The 25,306-nt window shown below is 38.4% G+C and overlaps 1 protein-coding gene across 1 annotated transcript in view; it reads right to left on the bottom strand.

Annotated features, from left to right (window-relative positions):
• LOC124284407 (cyclin-dependent kinase-like 3) overlaps positions 1-25,306 on the bottom strand; it is a 53,612-nt gene that overhangs the window by 19,729 nt on the left and 8,577 nt on the right. Inside the window, 5 exon segments of the mRNA XM_046720495.1 lie at positions 3,021-3,037; positions 3,040-3,156; positions 10,985-11,030; positions 23,488-23,522; positions 23,785-23,878. Coding sequence (XP_046576451.1) covers positions 3,021-3,037; positions 3,040-3,156; positions 10,985-11,030; positions 23,488-23,522; positions 23,785-23,821 — 252 coding nt within the window. The 5' untranslated portion in view covers positions 23,822-23,878.

Here is a 25,306-nt window from a genome sequence, read left to right as displayed (position 1 = left end):
CAACACACAATGCCTACTGAACCCTAGCACAACCCTTATCAGCATATCATATTCTTCACTTCCTAGTACAGACAAAGGCCTCACATTCCAAATGACTACCAACAGATCAGGAGCCCTTTGTACAAGGATCTAGAAGCACTAAACCAATGATCGGAGCCCACCCCACCCATAACGCATGTCCAGACAAGCCCACTACTTGCATACCACACACCTCAGAGACTACTGATTATTATTCAAGTAATGCAAGCCAACTCGCAGCGTGTTCACCAAAACCCTGATCCCTTCACCCCTATTGCAGTTTGATTAATGGGAGGTAAATCAAATAGCTAATATTAGCCTGGTATTGTGGTACAGTATGGAATGTAAAGGGAGGACACAATGTGGATATTCCTGACAATGATTAATACCCACTTCTACTGCATGGTTCACTAAGCACACACAAGAGAAGGCCCTGTTACCCACATCTGTGTTAAGGCAAGAATCCGTTAGACTTGCACTGGTAGATGGGTTCACTGACATGATATGGGACTCAATACCTGCCAATAATCTATCACGGACTCAAGTCGTGTGTGCTACTGTTATTTATTTATATTTTTCTCAGATTGTTGACTTTCTATGATTCAGCTGTCATGGGCATATATCACATATATATCTCACTGACATTGGTCAAATATTGACTCAGTTGCTAGTAAAGGGCAGTAGCATGTTCTACAGATCAACACTAATCTTTGACTGGGGAAACGCTATATGCCAACACAGATAAAGAGTGAGTGAGTATGGTTTTACGCAGCTTTAACCACTAGGCAACCCCACTGCCCCCACAGATAAAGAGTGAGTGAGTGAGTTTAGTTTTACGCCGCACTCAGCAATATTCCAGTTACCGTATTTCCTCTATTAAGCACCGGGCCTCTAATAACCGCCAGGCATAAAGCAGTGCTTAAGAAATGAGCGCCGGGCCTCTAATAAGCGCCGCGTCTCTAATAAGCGTCGGGTCTCTAATAAGCGCCAGGTATAGACCTTTGCATTTTTTCGCAAATGTATTCTCCCTTGGTCTAAAAATAAATATATTAAGAAATGGTCCCTTAAATCATAACTTCATGTACTCATCCCCGCTTTTAAAAATACAGGGTATTTTAATAAGCGCTGGGCCTCTAATAAGCGCTGGGTCTGGAGGTCCGTTGAAAAATAAGCGCCAAGGGCGCTTATTAGAGGAAATACAGTATATGGTGTGTAACTTCTTTAAATGGCATATAGGGCATTTTAACCCTATATGGTGTGGTCTGTAAATAATCAAGTCTGGACCAGACAATCCACTGATCAACAGCATGAGCATCGATCTACCCAACTGGGACACAATGAGATGTGTCAACCAAGTCAGTGAGCCTGACTAGCCTGATCCCGTTAATCACCTCTTACAACAAGCATGGGTTACTGAAGATCAATATTCTAACCTGGACCTTCACAAGTACCCACAGATAAAGAAAATGAACTGCACATTACAGTTTATCAAGCACAGACACATGTTAGACAACAAAATTTTCCTTTCTGGGATAGTTATGTCAGAGTTACGTCAAGGGATGACTGTACCATATTTACTTTGAACAGTATTTCAGTTATAACATGGTGTGTCAGCTGGACATGGGAAGACAACCAATGTGATAAATGTCTCTGACATTTACCACTTTGATGAAGCCCATAATCACGCGATAATGTGCGTACTTATACCGCTAATTTCTATACACAAGGTGTATGCTCAAAGCGCTAACATTATTACCCAGTCAATGGATCAATGTGCATTACAACCCAAGCTGCCTGTGAGGTGCTAGAAGGTTTACAGTCATATGACCATCTCATCCCACTGGGTACCCATTTTCAGCTGGGAGAACAGAGGTACCGGTAATTTTGAACAAAGACACTTGCTTAAGGTGAGACCACATGCAGAGATGCCAACCCTATTTTGGGCCTAAGTGTAATACTGGAGGTTAAAAAGTGTAATTTGGACCTAAAAAGTGTAATACTTAAACACTTTCTTAGTGAAAGGTGATAACTTTATAAAAATTACTTTAAAAAGGTTTATTCACTGAATAGGAAAGATTCTAGACAGAAATACATGTGACCAATCATTATGAAGTTCCATACATCGAAAATTGTTGGTCAGGTGAGACAAAATACTTTAATTCCTTACAAGTTAATTGGAATGAGCACAATGCTAAGAGTAAGCAATTCCTATCGGTGTAAGGCCATTTCTGAAGCCCTGCACTAGTGCATTATGAAAAAAATTCCTGTGAAATTTTATCCACTTTATTGATTTTCGCAAAACGAGTAGAAAAGCGTAATTTTCGTACATTAAGTGTAATGGCGCAATTTAATGGTCAAAATCGTAATAATTACGCCATAAGCCATGAGGGTTGGCATCTCTGCACATGTGTTTTGCTGTGGGGCAGGACTAAAGTCCAAGAAACTCTCAGGAGACAAGCTGCCAAATGTGGTCATCCATCTAAGGACTCTCTGCGACCAGCATTACTTAACTTCAACTGATTTGTGACTTGTAACTCTGTACTCATTACACAGCACTGCACAGCACTGCACAGGACTGCACAGGACCGCACAGGACCACACAGGACCACAAACCACTACACTCACACATCATTCCAATTGGATGCAGCTCTACAGAGAACTGATCATTAGGCCACCATCCTTGTTCCAAGGTCATCTTAAATATAGTAGTTTCTAGCATCAGTTTAGTGAGAGATCACAGCACTATGATCGTCAACACCATGGTAACTGCTATACATGTACTTCCACATAACCCATGACATATGTAATTCTGTGACTCAAAACTTGCTGTCAGACTGCTGCAATCAGGTAATAAATCTCATTAGATTTACTACTTCCCCACATGTTAATGTGTTGTTTGGGTAAGATCACAGTATAAATCAAGTAGTTCTACCAAGTAGGCCTAGTATAGTATATTTATTCTGTTTCATGTAGTTTAGTCAATACACGATCATGGTACTCACCCTTTCCACATATTCAAGACTAAGTACAGCTTTCCCTTGCGTCGGAATGCTTCCCTGAGCTCTACAATATTCTCCTGTTTTAGCGTGCGGAGCATTTTCAGCTCACGCAAAGTTGTACGTTTCACATCCTCGTTTTCTGGAACAGAAGAGAAAAAACGACAATCAGGTGTAGGAAGAATGCCAGATGTCACAAGTAGCCCCAAGCTTCATTTAACAGTTACTCAATTATAATGTTTCTGAAACACCAAAGTTTTAGCCTCTTCTGCATGTTTTAAGATTTGAGACATCAAAGGAATTAGTCAGTAAAAATACAAGAGATGCCATTACTAATAAAAGTTATTGAAAAAAAACGTGAGCAAAGTTCACTAATACCCACAACTACAAACTTTAACTGAACAATAATTAATGATGATTACTTTTTACATAAATACAAAATCTGTATCAAACTTTGCATTACACCTTTCTTATAAACAAAGAAGCCACTACCCAAGCCTAAAAACAATCCATTAAATTTATTGGTTCAACCGATTTGATGTGGGATTTTTCCCCTGAGTTCAAGAAATTGAAAATATCAAAATATAACTTTGCACTATACTTCTCTTTTAGATATGGAGGGTGATTCCTAAATTTGAAAACAATACATTAAAATGTGTTTAGTTCCAAGTTATTTATTAACAAAAATAACGCTTTTGTTAAGTTAAAAATATGCCTCTCTTTCACAAATTAGAAAATCAGAAACACACTATACACTATATTATGTACAAAATCAATTATCTCCCTTCCCATAATTTTTAAATATTTTTATGTACAAAATTATTGACCCCCCTAAGTCCCAGAACAACTTGGGCGAATCCCCCACTTTATAATCATCAATCATCACACACACCACTCCCCTGCCATAAATTATGAATGGCCCCTCAGTTTAAATTCTTAAATGGTTGTAATTTGTGAGAAGACAAATATGCATCAAAATTTGCATTGCACCTCTCCAAAGATGGTCTCCAAATTTGAAAAAAATCCAACCCATAATTTTCAGGTTATTGGTTGAACATATCTGTGTTCGAGTGGTAGGTTGGAATCCTTTGGTATATGAGGGTGAGGTGAAATTGGGTTTAACGTCATGCTTGAGAATATTTCACTCATATGACGACGTGCATGCGTGTGTATGTTTATGTGCGGCTGCTTGTACTAGCCCAGACTTAAGCTGGTTTTATAGTGCTAGTCCACTGAGATACATGCCGCAGTGAAGCATGAATACCCCACTCAGACACATTAAACTGACTCCGAGCCAACCAGTCCTTGTTGTACCCATAAATGCCGAGCGCCAGGCAGGGACCAACAAGTACCATATTTTAACGCCTTTTGGTATGACGCGGTCGGGGATCGAACCCACAACCTTCCGCTCTCCGGGGGACGCTCTAGCCACTACACCACAGAGGCGGTCTTTGGCATATGAATACACAATGCTATAAATTAGAAAGTGGCCAAATGTAACACATGTTATATTTGGGATTACATTTTTTTGTAAAGTACAGATTCTTAGAGTACTTTCGTTGGGTTGAGTCTCATCCGGGATTCGAACGCACACCCTCAGAGTCAGGCACCTAATCGCAAGCTATCCTTTGGTATAGCTTAAAGGTTGGACGTATAAAAAAAACCAAACCTTTCAGAGTGCCTCAGGCAAAACTTGATGTGACAATGAATATCCACTGACTAGTTATTTGATTTTCCCCCAAAACAATTATAACATGTAACATAACAGCTATCCTGTCTGTTCTCCAGTATCTTCTTCCCGATCAGTGACCTTGACCTTAGAGATTGAAGTGATTAAGAAATCATGTATACTAAGTTTCATGAAGTTCATTAATATTAAAGTTATGGTGTACACAAGCTCTCTGAACATGGGATCCCCATTCATGGTGCCCATTCTGTCCTAATTTACAAATGGTTTAATTATTACCCCTAAAGCTAACTCAGGAAAGTTTTACATTTTTATTATTTTCCTTCTTGCATCTCAGCAAATGTCCAAACAGATTTTTCTTCGGCACTAACAAAATAAACAAACTTTTACATGAATCTTTTTCATATCCTTTGCATGGAATCCTGACAATAAATCTGATTGATTACATGTTCAGGAATCAACAATTGTACCTGTACATTAAATAATGAATTACTAACACCCAATTTAGGTAATAATTCAAAATCCACTTCTTTATTAGGACCTCCTACCTAGTGACAGCATTGATTAACGCATCCCCTCCACAACGCCAGTCAACCTAACAGAATCACCTCTCTTAACTGTACCTAACCTTAAATATCAATAATAAATAATTATTGATACCAACATCAAACTGACAGGCAAACAGTATCAAAGTAATCGATTTTCACTCAGCTTTCTCAAGCAAACACCAAACTCTGATCTGACAAAAGCCAATCGGAAACAGTCATATCTGACTGGCAACAGAACTCGGCAACTGGATTGCAATGGTCACTGCCTGTGACTGTGTTATCGCCAATCGATGGTCTGTCACCCTATTCAGATAGATGTTTTATTGATCGCTAGATGGCCAAATAACTTACACCAGACCTAGACTGGCAAATCGGGGTGACAAGGGGTTGCAATTATCCCCAACAACATATATCAAATGGGGACAGACCATTATAGGAGTCGACCGGCCATCTATCTCAATTATTCCACTTCAAACATTTTGTTTCTGAAGTGGCTGTGGCTGTTTAGATTAGTTTCAAGTTGAGACCACGCCGTACAATGCAGTGTTTATTTACCTGGCAACATATCATTACCAATTACGCCCCTACTCAAACATGAATCAATACTTTTTATATCCATCATGAAAACAATGCGAAAAAAAAATCAGTCATGAAAAATTGAACAGTTTATTGACACTCTGAACGTGCATAATTAGCCATTACGACAAACAGGGTAGTAGGTTTCGGGTGTCTAGTTGTTGTAGAACACGCAATCCTAAAGTTATATATGGAACACAGAACACACTTTGTATCACGTTCAAATGTGTGAAGACGCACACGCTAGGGCAATACCACTGTGAATATCAGTACACTGAGGTTGAACTTTCTAAGTTTCTATGAATATTGCCACGCAATCGTTGGCCAGAATATTGACACTTACCATACCATACTTACAGAGACTTTCAGTGGCGGGGTTCGACTTAACATTTTTACTACTAGACCAGTGGACTAGTGGCTCTTAACATGTACCAGACCTGACTTAATATCAACTAGACCATACTGCTGGAAGACAAAACAAGGTTATTTTTGTTATCAGCAGGTTTATAGTGCATACTAGAAGAACAAACTATATTAAACACAAAACTATGTCATAATTGTTGTTTTCTTTTGTCCATTATGAAAACTGTATACATTAACTTTTGATTTTTCTGAGGAACGTTTATAATTAAAGACTAGCTTTTATAGTCTTTTACACTTAAATAAGCTTAACAACAGTCTCTATTGCACTCATTATAACAGATGACGCTGATACTGATAGATAGCAAGATGTTTAAGAACAAAACAAACAAATACAGTGATTTAAAACAGCGTTTATTAACTATCTACACGACCAGTCGGGCGAGCCAGACACGATATTAACTAGACCGGACCAGCTATTTACTAGACAATGTCGTTTGGACGTGCCTTAGTTTCGAACCCTGAATAGGGGACTATTTCTTGAGTTTCTATAAGTTTTAGTATATTCAGATAGATGGTCAAAATTGTCAGGTGACAGGTAATTGTATCCGTGAACAAATAAAATGATCTTCCTGTCTTGAACAAAGTAGATTCACTTACCGTATAGCCCTTGACATAGTTAATCGAAGTATTCTTTGGTACTGTGTTACGAGTGTGATTTTTGTAATTTGTGATAACATTGGTTGGGTGATAGTTGTTGTGAGTCACAGTGTTTGAAGTTTTGAGTGTGGGTTGTTCGTCTCATTTAGCGTCATATATGTTCAATGGCAATAGTATTTTAGCGGCACGCCATTTGGGATAGCGCTCCAGAGTTACCTCCCTTGACCGGTTGTTTATGTGTTGACTTCGTCATGTCGTGGAGTTTTCCACAGATTTGGGGAAAGTTCTCAGTGGATAAAGAATGTTCAAGACTCTGTGTCAGTATATATAAAGGCTGGTTGTTGTGTTGTGCCTCACGGAATCACACACGGACTGACACACGGACTGACACACGGACTGACACAGGACTTTTCATGTCACTGGAGTTGCCTACCATCGTTGTTTGCCTTCGTCAACATAGTCTGACCCTGACTGCTCTCATTTGTAAACAAGCATTTAGAATATCTGATCTCACTGTAATTACCAAGGCTCGTGGTGAGTTGATATTTTATATTTGTGACTCAAAACTTTAGATTTGTGACTCAATTGCATTGTACTAGAAATCTGTATTGTGATTCATTGTATCTTGCTCATTGTTTGCTCAATATATGATCGAATATTTTAGTCTTGTCTGTTTTATGTTTTGCTGGTTCAATGGGGATTCTTATACCTGTTGTCACAGCAATTTATTAACGTAACTGTCTATTTTAGGTAAGTGAACAAGGTCTTCCAGTCAATGTCCTGCAATACGAACTCGGACTGATGCCATTTTAAACAATGTTTCAGTTATATATCACATCATCTCTGTATGAAATATGACAGGGTGATGCATGTTAATCCCCAGATTGTCTGGCCCAGATTTGATTATTTTACAATCCACTGTCATATAACTCAATTATTACTGATTGTGGCATTAAGCAACACACAAACAAAAACAAAACAAAGGGGTGGTTTAAGACAAGGTTGAGTATTCAGTCAAATCCTGTTCACCATTATTGTTTGTTTACTTGCTTGCTTGTTATTAAATGCTACACTCTGCAATATTCCAGCTAGATAAGTATTTCCCATTAATAATCAAATCTGGACCAGACAATCCAATGCCTGGCATTATGCCATGGAGACTAGCTGATGTGCCATTAATCAAGGCACTACATTTAATATGGTCAAGTCGAAACAATACCCCCAAAATGCTAAAAATTCAGAGTATGTAATTTCATATATAGCTGATACCAATACATGTGAACATGTTAACATTTAGTCAAAATATCTCTTTACATATCCTATGTATTAAACTGTAAATTAAACAGTAAAAGAAAATGGGAATATCCATGGTTTGTTTTCTTTTTGAGATACCTAAAAAAAGGTTCAGTATATTGTACACAAATCATAAAATATTGATCACAATCATGGCAGTATAATGAACTCCAACTGTTAATTCATACAACTGAGCACTTCATCATATCCTATTCTACTCCTATCAATAACATATCAAAAGCACTCTTTTATTTATATCCAACACGACCAAAAATCCATACATGTATGTCGATATCTGTCACCGCGACATAATACGTCAGGACAGCTGTCAGTCACAAGCACACAAAGCCATCTGATTTCATCCACAGACACTCTCAGTAGAGGATCTGTTTGTTCACTACTCAACCACCAACCTATCAAGTAGAACAATTTTGTCTCCGCTCATAAGCAACACAGATATGAGAATCCTCTAATCGCTGTCAACTCGGCTTACATTATTGGGCTCACCTGCACACTTAACAAGATATTCAAAAGGGAGAGCAAAAACTCAACATTACATTGCCCATTGCTGCTACAAGTAGGAAGAAAGGGTCAACGTCACTTTCTGGTTCTATTTTTCTTATCCACCTCTATAAAGACGGATTATGACAATCGCATACTTTGTTTGTGGTTTGTGTCACGCCTGTGTAAATACACCTGCATGACTTTCACAATCTCTTTCACAAATACGTCAATCAAAACTCTCACTAACCTGCAGTTGAATTCAACATTTACATTTGCAAAGTGTGTCTATTTACTTGTATAGGGGATAAAGATCAGGGAAATGTCAATGTGGGTTTATGTATGTTTATATACCAATCATACTAGGTCCGTAAAGTGAGTTTGGGGGCTGCTGTTGGAGGCAGAGCATGACTAGATTTAAACATTGCATCACTAGAGCCATGTTACACATGGTATGTGACTGTTGTGACTTGGACTAACTCCCATACCAGGAGGTCCATGTTGACAAATTGTCGATTGGCCCAAGCTCATCTGTTTACCTGTTTAAAACAGATTTAACACCTTAAACATATAGGTGATTTGGAGCTTAGCTTCATGGACAGAAAGTTTACAATTCTTCAGACAAGTGTCTGACTTATCATAGACTTAAGACGGCAAAGATCCATTTTGTAGGACAAGGCTCTATTAATCTGAAGCTTTGAATACGAATTTATCTAGATAACAATAATGTTTAATGATAATTACAGGCAGCCATGATATCATGACATAGTGTTGATGGCAGAGTTGCATGCTTGTCTGTTGTCTGCACTCAGCAATATTCCAGCTATATGCCAGCAGTCCATGAAAATCAAATAATCCACAAATTGATATGATGAACATTGATCTATGCAATTAGGATACAATGATATACTTCAGTCCAGTCAGTGAGCCTCTCAAGATATTGTACAAACGCTGCTGAAGATTAATTCTAACCTGAATCTTCACCTGAAACTAATACAAATCAGAAATAGCTAAATAATTTTGTAAATTCTAATTCCTTCACATTTGAAAAAGGGACACTTTCAAATATTTCTATAAATACCCTGATGAAAACCATTGTTTTAGATTATAAGTGTTCAAAACTATGGGGAATCTGAACCTTGGTCCCCTAACTGTTTCACACAAGGGCAGAGACCAGGCCCCTTTGACTGTTATGCTTTATTTGGAAAATGTCAATCTTCAAAATGCCAAACATGACAAATATGTTTGATCACCATAGACTGTTGTCCTTTTTCTTTTGTCCTAATTACACCATATTATAAGACAAAATTAGGCCAATCAGTCTTACTTCAACTGAAATCATGAGAATACTTCTGTAGAATTTTTAAAATCTCGCCTTGAGCCATCGGCCTTGTTGGACTATCATTCATATTGCCCAAACATGTTCCTGGTAACTGGCAGCTGTATGACATAATACATAATTCATTGACTGCAGCTTGTTGCAATAACAGAAGGCATGCTACTCACTAAGTAATCCATCAAGTGCTGCTGCCAAATCTGCCGCCTTTAGTAATGTGTGGTAAGGATTGGACTGAGAGTGAGAAGGAATGTTGCAGAGTTTCATTGTCACATGGAATGTGTTACAGTGCTGTTACAGATCACCTGTCAATCACAGGTGTTATATATATCAGAGTGAACACCTTTCAAGCTCAACAAACATTTGACATGTTTGGCAACTTCTTATTGAGTTCTTGCTTTTCTAATTCATATATCTCTACATGTTGAAGTTGAAAGGGTTCTCTTCACTTTACTATACCATGCTACTGTCAACTTTTCTTATTTACGACCCATGAAGATCCGGGTTAGAACTGATCTTCAGTAACCCATGCTTGTCGTAAAAGGTGACTAATGGTATCGGGTGGTCAGGCTCGCTTACTTGGTCGACACATGTCATTGTATCCCAACTGCGTAGATTGATGCTCATGCTGTTGATCAGTGGATTGTCTGGTCCAGACTCAATTATTTACAGACCACACCATATAGCTGGAATATTCCTGAATGTGGCTTAAAACTAAGCTCACTCATTCACTCCTATTTTCTTGGTTCACAGATTTATGAACTGTACTTGTAATATGATCCAAACATGCTCAATATGGATAAGTGTCCATTTCTTGGATGTGCAATTATATTATTCACATACATAGATTTTGTCTTCCAGGATTCGGGTAGGGGTGTTTAGCATTGGGAGAGGTTAGGGTCTTGGTATTACAACTAGAATATATTGGTTTTGAATTTACCATTGCCACAGTCAATTTGCTTCACAAACAATCACACCTCTAAATGCAGTGAACTCTTGCCACACATACCTTCACTGTCTTTGAATTTCTTAATGGCAACCATTTCCCCATTTTCCTGTAAACAAAAAAATAAGCATGATCATGGTGGTTAACAATAACAGATTGAAGAAGAAGAAGATATATTATATTTATGTTTCATGCATTGTATGGATTTACTATTTATGCATTGTACAGGATTACAAATACTATTTATGGAGAGTGTATTTTGTACAATGGCTGCTTGACGATTCACTGCTATGACATCGCTGCATATTTAATGGTAGTACAGTGTTGAGATATGTACATTTTTCATTGAAAACTAATGAAGAATGATTTTTGATGATAAATATGTAATTTTTGGAGTAAAATTGATATTTTATACTTATCCTGACTCATGCTCTTTTTGCTTGTCTTCTTCTTCTTGCGAACATAGTGGAACACTTGTATCTCCCTAATTGAAGCTCCCTTCAATTTAAAATCACTAATTAGTATTCACCACGAGTTACCTCCTTTCCACAAGCTCGGGAACGAGGGCGCCACCTCTACCCATGTGCCTCACTCTCTCCTCATATACTGAGCCCAACATTTGAATTTACAGGGAAATCCAAAGTGTTATTTGGGAGGATGGGAGGCTGACCTCATGAGTCAGGATAAGTATAAAATATCAATTTTACTCCAAAATTACATATTTTTTCCTTATCCTGACTCATGCTCTTTTGCTTGTAGCATCCTAATGAACGGAGGTGGGAATATCTAATACTTTGGATTTTTATATAATTAGTGATTTGAACTGTGATGATTGTAATAACCCTATGGAACTTCATAAAGGCACTGAACTGATGAATTCCTGCTGCTAACTTATCAGCTGCCATATAAAAGGTTATTACCATGTACTTATTATGATAAAGTATATATAACATTAATACAATGCTTAAGACTAATAGACTTAAGCTTGTTAATATGCTAGTATAAACTCCTTAAGCGTTTGTTAGCTAAAATACTTTAAGATATAACATAGTACTAAGCTTAAAGATATGATTAAACTTAAGCTAATTATATAATAGCAAACTCTTTAGAGTTTGTTAGTTAATATACTTATATGATATAGATATAATGCTGAGCTTAAGATATGAATAAGCTTTAGCTACATATATATAGCAAAAACTCTGTAGAGTTTGTTAGCTAATATATTTTTTATAATATGAGTATAGTACTGTGCTTAAGCTATAATTAACTTAAGCTACATATATAATAGCCAAACTCTGTAGAGTTTGTTAGCTAATATATTTTTATAATATGAGTATAGTACTGTGCTTAAGCTATAATTAACTTAAGCTACATATATAATAGCCAAACTCTGTAGAGTTTGTTAGCTAATATATATTTATAATATGAGTATAGTACTGAGCTTAAGATATAATTAACTTAAGCTACATATATATAACAAAACTCTGTAGGGTTTTGTTAGCTAATATATTTTTACAATATGAGTATAGTAGTGTGCTTAAGATATAATTAACTTAAGCTACATATATAATAGCAAAACTCCGTAGAGTTTGTTAGCTAATATATTTTACAATATGAGTATAGTAGTGTGCTTAAGATATAATGAACTTAAGCTACATATATAATAGCAAAACTCCATGAGAGTTTGTTAGCTAATATATTTTACAATATGAGTATAGTATTGTGCTTAAGATATTATTAACTTAAGCTACATATATAATAGCCAAAAACTCTGTAGAGTTTATTAGCTAATATGTTTATAGTGTAACCATAGTACTAAGCTTAAGATAAGATTAGACTTAAGCTAAATGTATATAGCAAAATAAACTCCTTAGAGTTTATTAACTAATATACTTTTATGTTAAAAACGAGGTACTGAGCTTAAGTTATGATGAAACTTAAGCTATATATATATAATAACAAAACTCCGTAGAGTTTTGTTAGCTAATACCTTTATAATGTAAACATACTGCTTAAGATATGATGAAACTTAAGCTAATTGTATAATAGCGAAAACAACCCCTTTAGAGTTTGTTAGCTATGATATAAACCTAGTATTGAGCTTATGAAGGAAAACTTAAGCTACATATATAATAGCAAGAACTCCGTAGAGTTTGTTAGCTAATACATGTTATAATGTAACCATAAAGCTTAAAATATGATGAAACTTAAGTTTAAATATATAATAGCAAAACCCTCTTTTAGAGTTTTGATAGCTAATATACCTATATGATATAAACATATACTATAGCTTAAGATATGAATAAGCTTAAGTTACATATAATAGCTAAAACTCTGTAGAGTTTGTTAGCTAATACATGTTATAATATAACCATATTGCTTAGAAATATGATGACACTTAAGCCAAATAGCAAAAAACTCTTTAGAGTTTGTTAGCTAATCTACTTATATGATATAAACATAGTACTAAGCTTAAGATATGAGTAAGCTTAAGCTACCTATATAATAGCAAAGCTCCTTAGAGTTTGTTAGCTAATATATTTTAATAATATGAGTATAGTACTATGCTTAAGGTATAATTAGCTTAAGTTACCTATATAATAGTAAAAAACTCCGTAGAGTTTGTTAGCTTAATTAACTTAAGCTACGTATAAAATAGCCAAAAACTCTGTAGAGTTTGTTAGCTAATGCATTTATCATGTAACCATAGTATTACTCTTAAGATATGAATAACTTAAGGTAAATATATATAATAACAAACTCTGTAGAGTTGTTAACTTATATATTGTATGATGTAATAATCATAGTACTGTGATGATAAAAGGAACTTAAGTAAATTATATATAGCATGAAGCTATTTCTTATTGTTATAAGATAAGTAAAATCTGTTAGATTGACTTATCTTCTCCGAGAACTGTCAGCTGTTGTAGGCGGACCATGGGATGAATTGGTGTATACCTGAGACGCCCTCGGTGGTGATATCTCTCAGATAATGGTTTGCAACCACCATATCGGATTCCCAGAAATAAACCCTCCATTATTTCAATCACATTTGTGTAGAACAATTGTAGAAGTTAAGCTCTAATATCATGAGTATTAAGCTCATGGAGGGTCGAATAGGTCCATCCGCGATATGCACGTGAGTATGACAGTTCTGATCCAAACGGAGATATAGTACATGAGACTTCACTCTGGCGTAAGTTGATGATAGAGGAAATAATCTGTTGCATTTTTCCTCCTGATTGGTTCGGTGGAGATAAATTTACAGTGCCCTTGCTGGCCATCTTGATAGAATCATCGTATCATGGGGTCCAAGTATGTCATCCAGGCGTGTTCATAAACCTCACTTGTGAGGTGTTGGAGCACTATATTCATATCCCCAGGTTTGAGGCGTGAAATTTCCGTTTATTCTCCAAACAGAAGTTTAATAGGTTTACTAACCATCTAGTTGTGTTAGTCGCTTGATGAAATTCAGCTGTAGTCTGAAAACGCTGTGGATTTAGATCCACTTGTATCTTTCGTCTAGGTAATTCGCTCTAAGTCCTTGACGATGTAGGTGCACAACCAGGTGTGTCTGTCCTCGTTGAACTTTATGTAAAATCGCCTGACTGCCGATCCCTCGTCTTAACTTGACAGGGGAGGTCTCTAACTGAAGAAGGCAGTCTAATCATGAATGTTCAGGTTAACTGGACTGTAATGAGGCTTGCTCGTTCACTGATATATAGTTGTCACTTGTGGCGAAAGTCTTGAACTGTGAATGAGATCGACCTCTGCGTAGGTCGTTGTCCCTCAGCGGTCCAATCAGAACAAGGCATTTTGATTCTGTATAATACCCGCTGTGATGTCACCGGTGTAGCGGAAAAAAAACCCACCTTGAATAAATTCTTGTCGCCGTTGATATTAGCATAAACGTCGGTCTTCACCGTAGCTTCCCGGTTAACCGAGTGACCACGTGTTTGAGGGGTTAATGGTATCGCCGCTGAAACCTCCGTATGAGAAATATCTCGCTCTGTAATTTTATGCTGGGTAGGTTATTTTCCTGGTTGTCGAAAGTAATTTCAGTTTTGAATATAATTCCGACTTCCTTATATATAAGGGTATAAACAACTTGCAAGTTGTGAGCTTGTAGACTGTATACATGAATGTATCGTCATAATTGTAGAATTAACGTTGAACTTGTTGTACATATTTCTTCTCAGAAACTTGGCGATTAAGAGTTAACGCTGTAACAAGGCTGCTGTTCAATTTCGATATTGAATTGTCTGCAGATATGCGTAATGGTCACGCATGTAGATAATCGTATCGTCGTCCGGGATTGCATATTAGCAATTTATACGGAATAGTTGATTTCTGTGAAGATCTATGAAATGTCATTGACTAAATAATACAGCGGCGTTCTGTGTTGTAAATAGCCTGAGCAATTATCTTCGCGTGAGGCTTATAGGCGGCATCTGGCATACAGTTGATAATCAACTTATGCGACGTCTTGAACGGACTGACGGTAGCTATATATGACGAGTGGCTGGTATATGGAAACCTTGGAGGAGACTTCCTCGGTGAAAGCCGGAGACTTCGCGAAGTTCTCGGTATCCCTTCTAGATCTTCTGGGTGAAGTAGACTTGGAGCCACTTAGCCTTCGCGACCATCGCGAAGGTGTCGAGTCAAAAGCCCGATTAGTATATATATATATATATATAAATATATATATGAGCTTGCTTCGTGAACAGCCTCTGTGTTTAACAGGATGTGGGATCGGGCGGCTTGCCTAAAGTAGGGCCGCATGGATCATCTTATCATTTTCAGAAGTGGTGGTTCACAGTCTGGTGATAAGTGTCTAATTGATCGTTCTAGATCTATTTAGGCCAGCGAACATACGTCTCGTCATGGATTCAACAGAACCAATATACGATTGTAGTTCTTATACTTGATATCGATGATCAACTTGTCTATGGGTTGATCTTCTCGGGAACTTGTGAGGGGACGTTGATAGTTTCGCGAAGCTCTTGTATAGTCCCTCGATGTCCTTCTAGATGATGATGATCTGGATTCAGGTGTCGCCAGCGCATGCCTTCGCTAAGCTTCCTCTGCGTCCGGTCGGGGGAACGATATATGACCTTCGGCGAAGGCTTCCGTGATGTCTGATGGTCCGAGTCCACATCTAGGGATGAAACCGCATAAGGTGATGATCTATCCTGCCTTCGCGAAAGTCCTTCGAAGGCTGTACATCTAGGCTCTTTTCGCCGCCGAAGGCTGTACATCTAGGTCCTTCGTCAAGGTGGTCCGTGACTTCGTGACTTCGCTGCGAAGGTGACATCGTCCTGGCTGCTACGTTGGCGGGGGTGCCTCTGGGGTGCTGTCGTTGGACGCTGGAGCCTTCGGACCCTGCTACCGCGATTATAGTGGTCCTCCATGATGTTCATAATTTGTCGCATCATGTCTTCTGGGATGGTCTGCGCGCGAGGTCGCCGGTGCTTTATCTGCGGTGTTAATGGAGGGTCCACCGGAAAATCGTCCGACATCAGTGTAGAGGCATCAGGCTGCATGGTGATCTCTGCTGATGTCGTTGTAGCTGTCACCGGTCGTTTCTTGTGGGCGTCGTCGGGGATGATGATCAGCTGATCATCGTAGAGGTCCAGGTCATCGGCTGGAACAATCTCGGTTGAGAAAGTCCTAGTAGACTTCGTTGATTTTCCCTCAGAGGTCGACGCTGCCCTAGGTGTGCGACGTCTGCGTTGAATGTTGGTAATGATGGGACCCTCAGGACGATCATCGCATATCTGCGTTGGTACATCAGGCTGCATGCTGATCTGTGCCGACATCGGTCAATCTTTGATGTACATCCGGTATGATGACCGGCTGATCATCATACAGGCCCAAAACTGCGATGGGAACGATCTCGGCTGTTGAGATGTAGTAGAAAAACCCTCTAGTCTTCTGCTGCGACGATGGGATGTCTGGGGAAGCAGGATGCTTCTTGGAGATGGCGGACTACGTCCCACACCTCTCCACCACTCTAGCGGAACACCACACGGGAGGGGAGTCGGCCAACAGCAGTAGACTGGCGAGGGGTTCCGGTGTATCAGTCATACTAGACTCTGCATACGCGACCTATCTGCTGTGCGTGCCAAACGCAAAGTAAATATTAATCAAAAGGTAGAATTGGATAAATTAGTACCGCAACTGCAATGTGAATATAATAAACATGGCGTACATCATATTAAAGGCGGATCAGCAGCAGCATAAAAACGTAATCTGCAATAGTACAGAATTTTCATCAGCGTAATCAACTGAAACAAACCACGGCGTCCGTGAATAAACTGTAAAAAACGACTAAATATCAATATATAATCGTTGAAGGATACTAGCTAAACCTCTATAGATGTCTATCACGAGGTAACTAACTAAATATAATTCAAAGGATATAGTGTGTCGGGAGACACAGGCGCTCTCACGTCCAGCTCACTGGGCGAAGAAGGAGAGAGTGAGGCACATGGGTAGAGGTGGCGCCCTCGTTCCCGCGCTTGTGGAAAGGAGGTAACTCGTGGTGAATACTAATTAGTGATTTTAAATTGAAGGGAGCTTCAATTAGGGAGATACAAGTGTTCCACTATGTTCGCAAGAAGAAGAAGACAAGCAAAAAGAGCATGAGTCAGGATAAGGAAAAATAGAATCTCACCCTCGTGTCTACTGATATCAATTATATCAACACTCGTTGATAAAGGTAAAAATATCCTCGGCAAGCCTCGGATATTTGTAACTTTATCAACTCGTGTTGATATAATTGATATCAGTAGACACTTGGGTGAGATTCTATGTAGCTCTTCATGAATTCAATTCGTTATTCGAGGTCACCAGAACCAAATATTAACGAATATTTATAATTTTTAAGGGAGAATGTTTTAGTTGAACCCTTATGTCCTTTTTCAAAGAGAGATAATGAGTTATGGAATATGTACTAGCCTTGCAGTAGCACAAGTCATGTTAGTTTGCCAAGGCCACACATGGTATTGTTGACTATAACTATTACATTCCAAATTTGAGTGTCATGGGATCATTGCCACTGGTTATTGCTGTCAACATGCATCAATCACTTAACTACAATATTGTATTCGTGAATAATTATTCGCATTCGTTACCCAATATTCGTGATACACATCATATTAAGCCACATGGTGTAAATAGAGTGTATATTCCTGCCCAATATGCTTGAGAACCTACTCTTAAAATATGTATAAATATAAAGGAAACACTCTTTAAAAAAAGAACAAAGAATATAACCGATTGAGGTGTGTCGGTAGGATAATAGCATCCAGTGTTTGTGTTGCTGCTCTGATTACTGTTGGGAAACAACAGCAGCGAGGCTGAACAGAAGGGCCTATTGTGATGACAACAATCTGTACAGATGGAAGATGGTTAACCATCAAATATTGATATCTGTGTTGAAGTAAGAGAACCATGAGATAGGGTTCAGTGGGTAGGCAGTACAATATCAGTAGGCGTGCAGTAGGCGTGACATTTATGCAGCAAAGGGGATAAATATGACAAGAAGAATGTGACGCTAATCAACATGGCAAACAATCCCCTTTAATTCAATACTGCTTCCCTAACACACACCCATTGTCATTTTATACGGGTCTGTGTTACATGTTTATGTGGATATGAGTGATTTGTGATAACAGTAAACATTTGAACGTACGTGGGTTGTGGCCTAACAAAGACTGTGTGAGCCTGGAAAATCTCAAGATTGGGTATGCTCAGGCATAACTTGGATATTCTAATGTCAGAGTGAGAATATATCCATGTCAGCATGGGATATACTCATGCTATGTTTTGATATTCTTATGAAAGAATGTGACATACTCATGTCAGAGTGGTATATATATATGTCAACATGGGATATATGTATGTCAGAGAGGGATATACTCATGTCAGAGTGGGATATATATATGTCAACATGGGATATATGTATGTCAGAGAGGGATATACTCATGTCAGAGTGGGATATATTTATGTCAACATGGGATATATTTATGTCAGAGAGGGATATACTCAAGTCACAGCGGGATATATTCATGCCAACATGGGATATATTCATGTCAGAGAGGGATATATATTCATGTCAGAGCGGGATATATTCATGTCAACATGGGATATATTTATGTCAGAGAGGGATATACTCAAGTGACAGGGGGATATATTCATGTCAGAGAGGGATATATATTCATGTCAGAGAGGGATATATTCATGTCAGAGAGGGATATATTCATGTCAGAGAGGGATATATATTCATGTCAGAGAGGGATATATTCATGTCAGAGAGGGATATATTCATGTCAGAGAGGGATATATTCATGTCAACATGGGATATATTCATGTCAGAGAGGGATATACTCAAGTGACAGGGGGATATATTCATGTCAGAGAGGGATATATATTCATGTCAGAGAGGGATATATTCATGTCAGAGAGGGATATATTCATGTCAGAGAGGGATATATATTGTGTCAGAGAGATATTGTCAGAGGATATAGAGTATGGATATATTCATGTCAACATGGGATATATTCATGTCAGAGAGGGATATTGTTGTGTCAGAGACTTGCATTAGAGTGGGATATATTTATGTCAGAGAGGGATATTGTTGTGTCAGAGACTTGCATTAGAGTGGGATTAATTTAGGGCTGGGACGATACACTATGTCACGATACGATACATATTGCGATATTTTACCCGCGACACAGGTAAAAGGAATGACAGAGTATTAAGATTTAAAATGATTCATTTCATATTGTAATAAACAAACAAGTAACTCTATCATACTTGCGTATTTTTCTAAATATGAACTTGATAAAGCTTAAGATAATACCATTTTTAAAAAAAGTTGTGTATCGTTTTGTATCTATACACCAGTTGACGATACGATAGCTGTATCAAACTTTAATGTATCGCGATGTATCGGTGCATCGGTGAATCGTCCCAGCCCTAGATGTATTCATGTTAAAGTGGGATATACTCATGCCAGAGTGGGATATATTCATGTCAGAGAGTGATATATTCATGTCAGAGTGGGATATATTCATGTCAGAATAGGATACAGTCATGTCAGAGAGGGATATACTCATGTCAAAGTGGGATATACTTATCTCAAAGATATACTTTGATTGTTTTAGTCTGTTTTTGGTATGTTGGTTCAAATGCACCAACACACCGTGTACCATGTCTAATTGATGTGCAATGCCTCTCAAAGGTTTTTTCACAGCTACATTAAGCATATTTTCCAGCTGACACCATTCTTAAGAAAAGCAAATAACCACCCGCATAAATATTTTCAAATAAATACATCTCAAGACAGCAACATCATGCATGACAAGATGGTGTTGTGACTGTTGCTACGTCTACGACACAAGCCAGGCAGGTACAACATTGATGCTTTTGAAGAGAACACTCCACTGCCTTACATAGTTAGGCACTTAGACAAAGAGCGATCCTCGTAACGTCAAGCAGATCCATAACATATGCAATGTCCAGGTGCCTAGGCATGCTGGTATGTAGTGTTTACACTCAATCCCATATACCACTCGACTTGATGCAGATTGTCTTCAACATGTTCAAGAGGGGCACTGCAGGTTATAGATACCTTGTATTACTGCAGATTGTCTTCAACATGTTCAAGAGGGGCACAGCAGGTTATAGATACCTTGTATTACTGTCAGCTTAATTCAAATACAACAGAACAAGGATTGTGTTTTGCTTAATTTCTTAAAGCTTGTCACTGAAATTGTTATCCAATACATTTAAATTCAAATTTGAGTTATTGAAACAATCGTGATAAAATCATGACTGATGATACAGGCATATTACCAAGGATACAGCTAATAGTTCTCTTATGTCCTAACTCAGAGGCCATCATGACCATCACATTCTCATTTTAATTGAATATCATCCAAGAACATGGTGATTGGGTTTCATACTGGCCTAGACACAGATGTTTAGAAATGATGACTTCGGGACATACATAAACCTAACTAGTTGACTATCAGCATTAGGTTACATCATTACTAGCGCAATTACCCCAACTCTCATTGAACATGCTGAATACACAAGGTAATACTAGGTAGACATGCTTCCTGTTCAGAGGATAATTGTAACATATCACATTTTAAAGTAACTCAATACATGAAACTAATAAGACACTTACAAATGGCTGACAATGGGGCTTATTGCTCAGTTTTGGTCTAATAAGCATGACTAAACTGATCCAGTACCTAAATACGAATAAACTGACATGATCCAGTACTTAAGTCAGACTAAACCAACATGATCCAGTACCTAAATACGACTAAACCAACATGATCCAGTACCTAAATACGAATAAACTGACATGATCCAGTACCTAAATACGAATAAACTGACATGATCCAGTACCTAAATATGACTAAACTGACATGATCCAGTACCTAAATACGACTAAACCGACATGATCCAGTACCTAAATATGACTAAACTGACATGATCCAGTACCTAAATACAACTAAACTGACATGATCCAGTACCTAAATACAACTAAACTGACATGATCCAGTACTTAAGTAGGACTAAACCGACATAATCCTGTACCTAAATACGTTTAAACTGACATGATCCAGTACTTAAGTAGGACTAAACCGACATAATCCTGTACCTAAATATGTACTAAACTGACATGATCCAGTACTTAAGTAGGACTAAACCAACATAATCCTGTACCTAAATACGACTAAACTGACATGATCCAGTACTTAAGTAGGACTAAACCGACATAATCCAGTACCTAAATACGACTAAACTGACATGATCCAGTACTTAAGTAGGACTAAACCGACATAATCCAGTACCTAAATACGACTAAACTGACATGATCCAGCCTAAATACAACTAAATTGAAATGATCCAGTACTTAAGTACAACTAAACCAACATGATTTCCAGCTATAGACCAATATCATCAAGATATTTTCATGTCCAAATATTGGAAGTATATTTCTTGATAACTTCTTGACACACCTTACACTTATTAATACATAAATAGGCAGTGGTTGATGTAATCCCATCCAACTTACCAGTAAGTCTAGACCGTCACATCTCATAATACCAAGGTACATATTTTTAAAGGTTACTATGCCTCAACAATATATTACCAACAGTATTACTCCCACAGACCCATTATGACTCCATGAACTCTCCAAACTTTCTCATACAGAAACAACCAAACAATAACCCGCCCAGCAATGCCACAGCTGTGAACAGTGAAGAAAACTCCAGGGTAACTAACATTCTTGACAGATATGAATCAACAACTCTAACAAAATATTTTACATGCTATCTGCACCACATCTCAACCTTTCCCGTGTTTAATAATGCAGGTCAATGTTGATCCTCCGATCGTCATTTTCTGACAGTTTTTAATCCCTTGGATTACACAAAGGAAGCCGTGAAGCCAGCCTTACGTCAGCTACACCCTGACTTGCACCTCTGCACTATGTATTTATTTGCTGCATTATTGAGCAGCTCAAGTATACGCAGGCTGCAGAATCTACTGATGTTTCCACAACAATGGGGCACCAACACAGGCCATTAGGTGATGCCCTCCCAACAGATTAATTGCCTCTAGATTGGAGATTGATTTCTACACTAACTAGAGGTGGAACAAACTCCCCCCACACTGTCAATGACGTCATACCAACATGCTACTGTTTGACATGGAGAGAAACTGAATGAGTTAAGGTGTATATCTCAACATTATCACAATCAGTGCTTGGCTGCATGGTGTGGAAGTATGATCTAATACTATATAGGAAAAGTGGTGTGGTAATCACAAGAAAAAGATCAATTCTCTGCCTCCTTTTGGCCATCTTATTTGCAGCCTTAGCAAGACACATATGAGATATATCTGTCCTATATCTCCCATCTCCTATTATTTCCAACCATCAAGAAGAATATCTGTCAAGGAGGGGACCAGGAAGGGTGTCAGGAATGGGGACCAGGAAGGGTGTCAGGAATGGGGACCAGTGAGGGTGTCAAGAATGGGGGACCAGTGAGGGTGTCAGGAATGGGGACCAGGAAGGGTGTCAGGAATGGGGACCAGGAAGGGTGTCAGGAATGGGGACCAGGAGGGTGTCAGGAATGGGGACCAGGAAGGGTGTCAGGAATGGGGACCAGTGAGGGTGTCAGGAATGGGGACCAGTGAGGGTGTCAAGGAATGGGGACCAGGAAGGGTGTCAGGAATGGGGACCACTGAGGGTGTCAGGAATGGGTAAAAAGGAAGGGTATCAGGAATGGGGACCAGTGAGATTGGCAGGAATGGGACCAACAGAAGGTGCCTGGAAGTGGAGGGTATCANTGGTGCAATGGCAAACAGGAAGTATCTGAAAATTGGGTCCATGGAGGGTATCAGTAATGGAGACCAGTGAGGGTTGGAAACAGAGTAGGAGTAATGGCAAACAGAAATAGTCAGAGCAATGGGGACAGAGGGTGTCAGGAATGAGGACCAAGGAAGGAAGAGAGACAAAACAGACAAAATATACACACCTTATGTCGGCATTTCAAGACCACACCGTAGGCACCTGAAAGTATACAAGAAAAGGAATATTTTCTAATGTCATTCTGAAGTGAAAAACATAGTTCAGTACCACAGTTTATATATCTTCTTTCACTGACTTCCGTATTTAAGTCTTGATCATTACACCACTGTCCCATATATCAGGATCAAAGGATAGAGTAAAATATTCTATAACTAGAACAAAATTGGACTGTTTCGATCACATTCAAATCACGAAATTTGAATTTTTTCGTAATCAATGGTAACCATAGAAACAGATAACTCACCTTCACCTACAACCCCCAATATTTCGTATTTGTTCATCACATAGCAGTGTTTTTCAGGATGCATCCATTCACAAGACAGACCTCCTTAGATGTTCTGTAATAAAAACACACACATTTGAACCAATCTGTCAAGACTGCAAAAATCTGAAAATGATCAATGACATACTTATGCTACTGCATTACAAATATAACAAAGAAACACTGTGTACTTGTGATGATAAAATACCACATGTTCTGAACACAATACCACAGTGAAGAGATTTAGTACCTAACATTAACCATGTTGACATGATAGGTTATCTTCTTTACCACAATATTTATAAGAAAGGGAAATCATGAATTCCACTATGGGAATAAGTTTTGTATATTGCTGCAGACTATGGGCTGAATATTGGCCTCTGGGCAGATCTAGGTAATCTGTGTATAAATGCATCACCATATAAACATACCCAACAGATGCTCATTTTCAGCATCTCACATTGTACATGTTAATTGTTAGGGAAATAGGAATATTTGACGATTCTTCCTACCACAAGGACAAAATGTACCCCCAAAAAACCCTATACTTCATGTATACAGTATATCTGTATCAATCCGGGTACACTACAGGTGATCTCAGATTGTCTGAAGTCTGTGCTAAATCATTGTAAATCAAGGAAATTGTAAATGTGGCCTTGTTTTTCAAGAAAGAATGAAACTATCCACAGTTATGCTTGTATATCTCAATGTTTGTATTTTCATGTGTGGTCATCTGTTATTTGACATAAACAGGTATTTCTATTCAGCATGAAGCATGTGAAGTGTGATGCCTTCTCCTACACTTAACACAGACTATAGAATGAATGAGTAGGAGTTTTGTTTACAGATTTGATCATTGTTCCAGTTGTAACATGGTGTGTCAGTTTGATACAGGTTGAGGTTTTAGTGATACCCCCAAGTTGGGGTGTAGCTGATAAACCAAGGACCATAATCTGGACCATAACCTGGTCGAGGACTGAATCTGGACCATAATCTGGGCAAGGACCATAATCTGGGCAAGGACAAAATCTGGACCATAATCTGGGCAAGGACCAAAGTCGGGGCAAGGACCATAATCTGGGCAATGACAAAATCTGGACCATAATCTGGTCAAGGACAAAATCTGGACCACAATCTGGGCAAGGACCAAAGTCTGGGCAAAGACCATAATCTGGGCAAGGCCAAAATCTCAAACATAATCTGGGTGAGGACAAAATCTGGACCATAACCTGGTCAAGGACAAAATCTGGACCATAATGTGGGCAAGGACAAAATCAGGACCATAATCTGGGTGAGGACAAAATCTGGACCATAATGTGGGTAAGGACAAAATCTGGACCAAAGTCTGGGCAAGGACCATAATCTGGGCAAGGACCAAAGTCTGGGCAAGGACAAAATCTGGACCATAATCTGGGCAAGGGACCATAATCTGGGTGAGGACATAATCTGGGTGAGGGACAATATCTGGACCAAAACTTGACCATAATGTGGGTAAGGACAAAAT

This window comes from Haliotis rubra, unplaced genomic scaffold, assembly GCF_003918875.1.
Source record: "Haliotis rubra isolate DU_JTF1 unplaced genomic scaffold, ASM391887v1 Scf336, whole genome shotgun sequence".
NCBI lineage: Eukaryota > Metazoa > Mollusca > Gastropoda > Lepetellida > Haliotidae > Haliotis > Haliotis rubra.
This window is presented reverse-complemented; position numbering and strand designations above follow the sequence as displayed.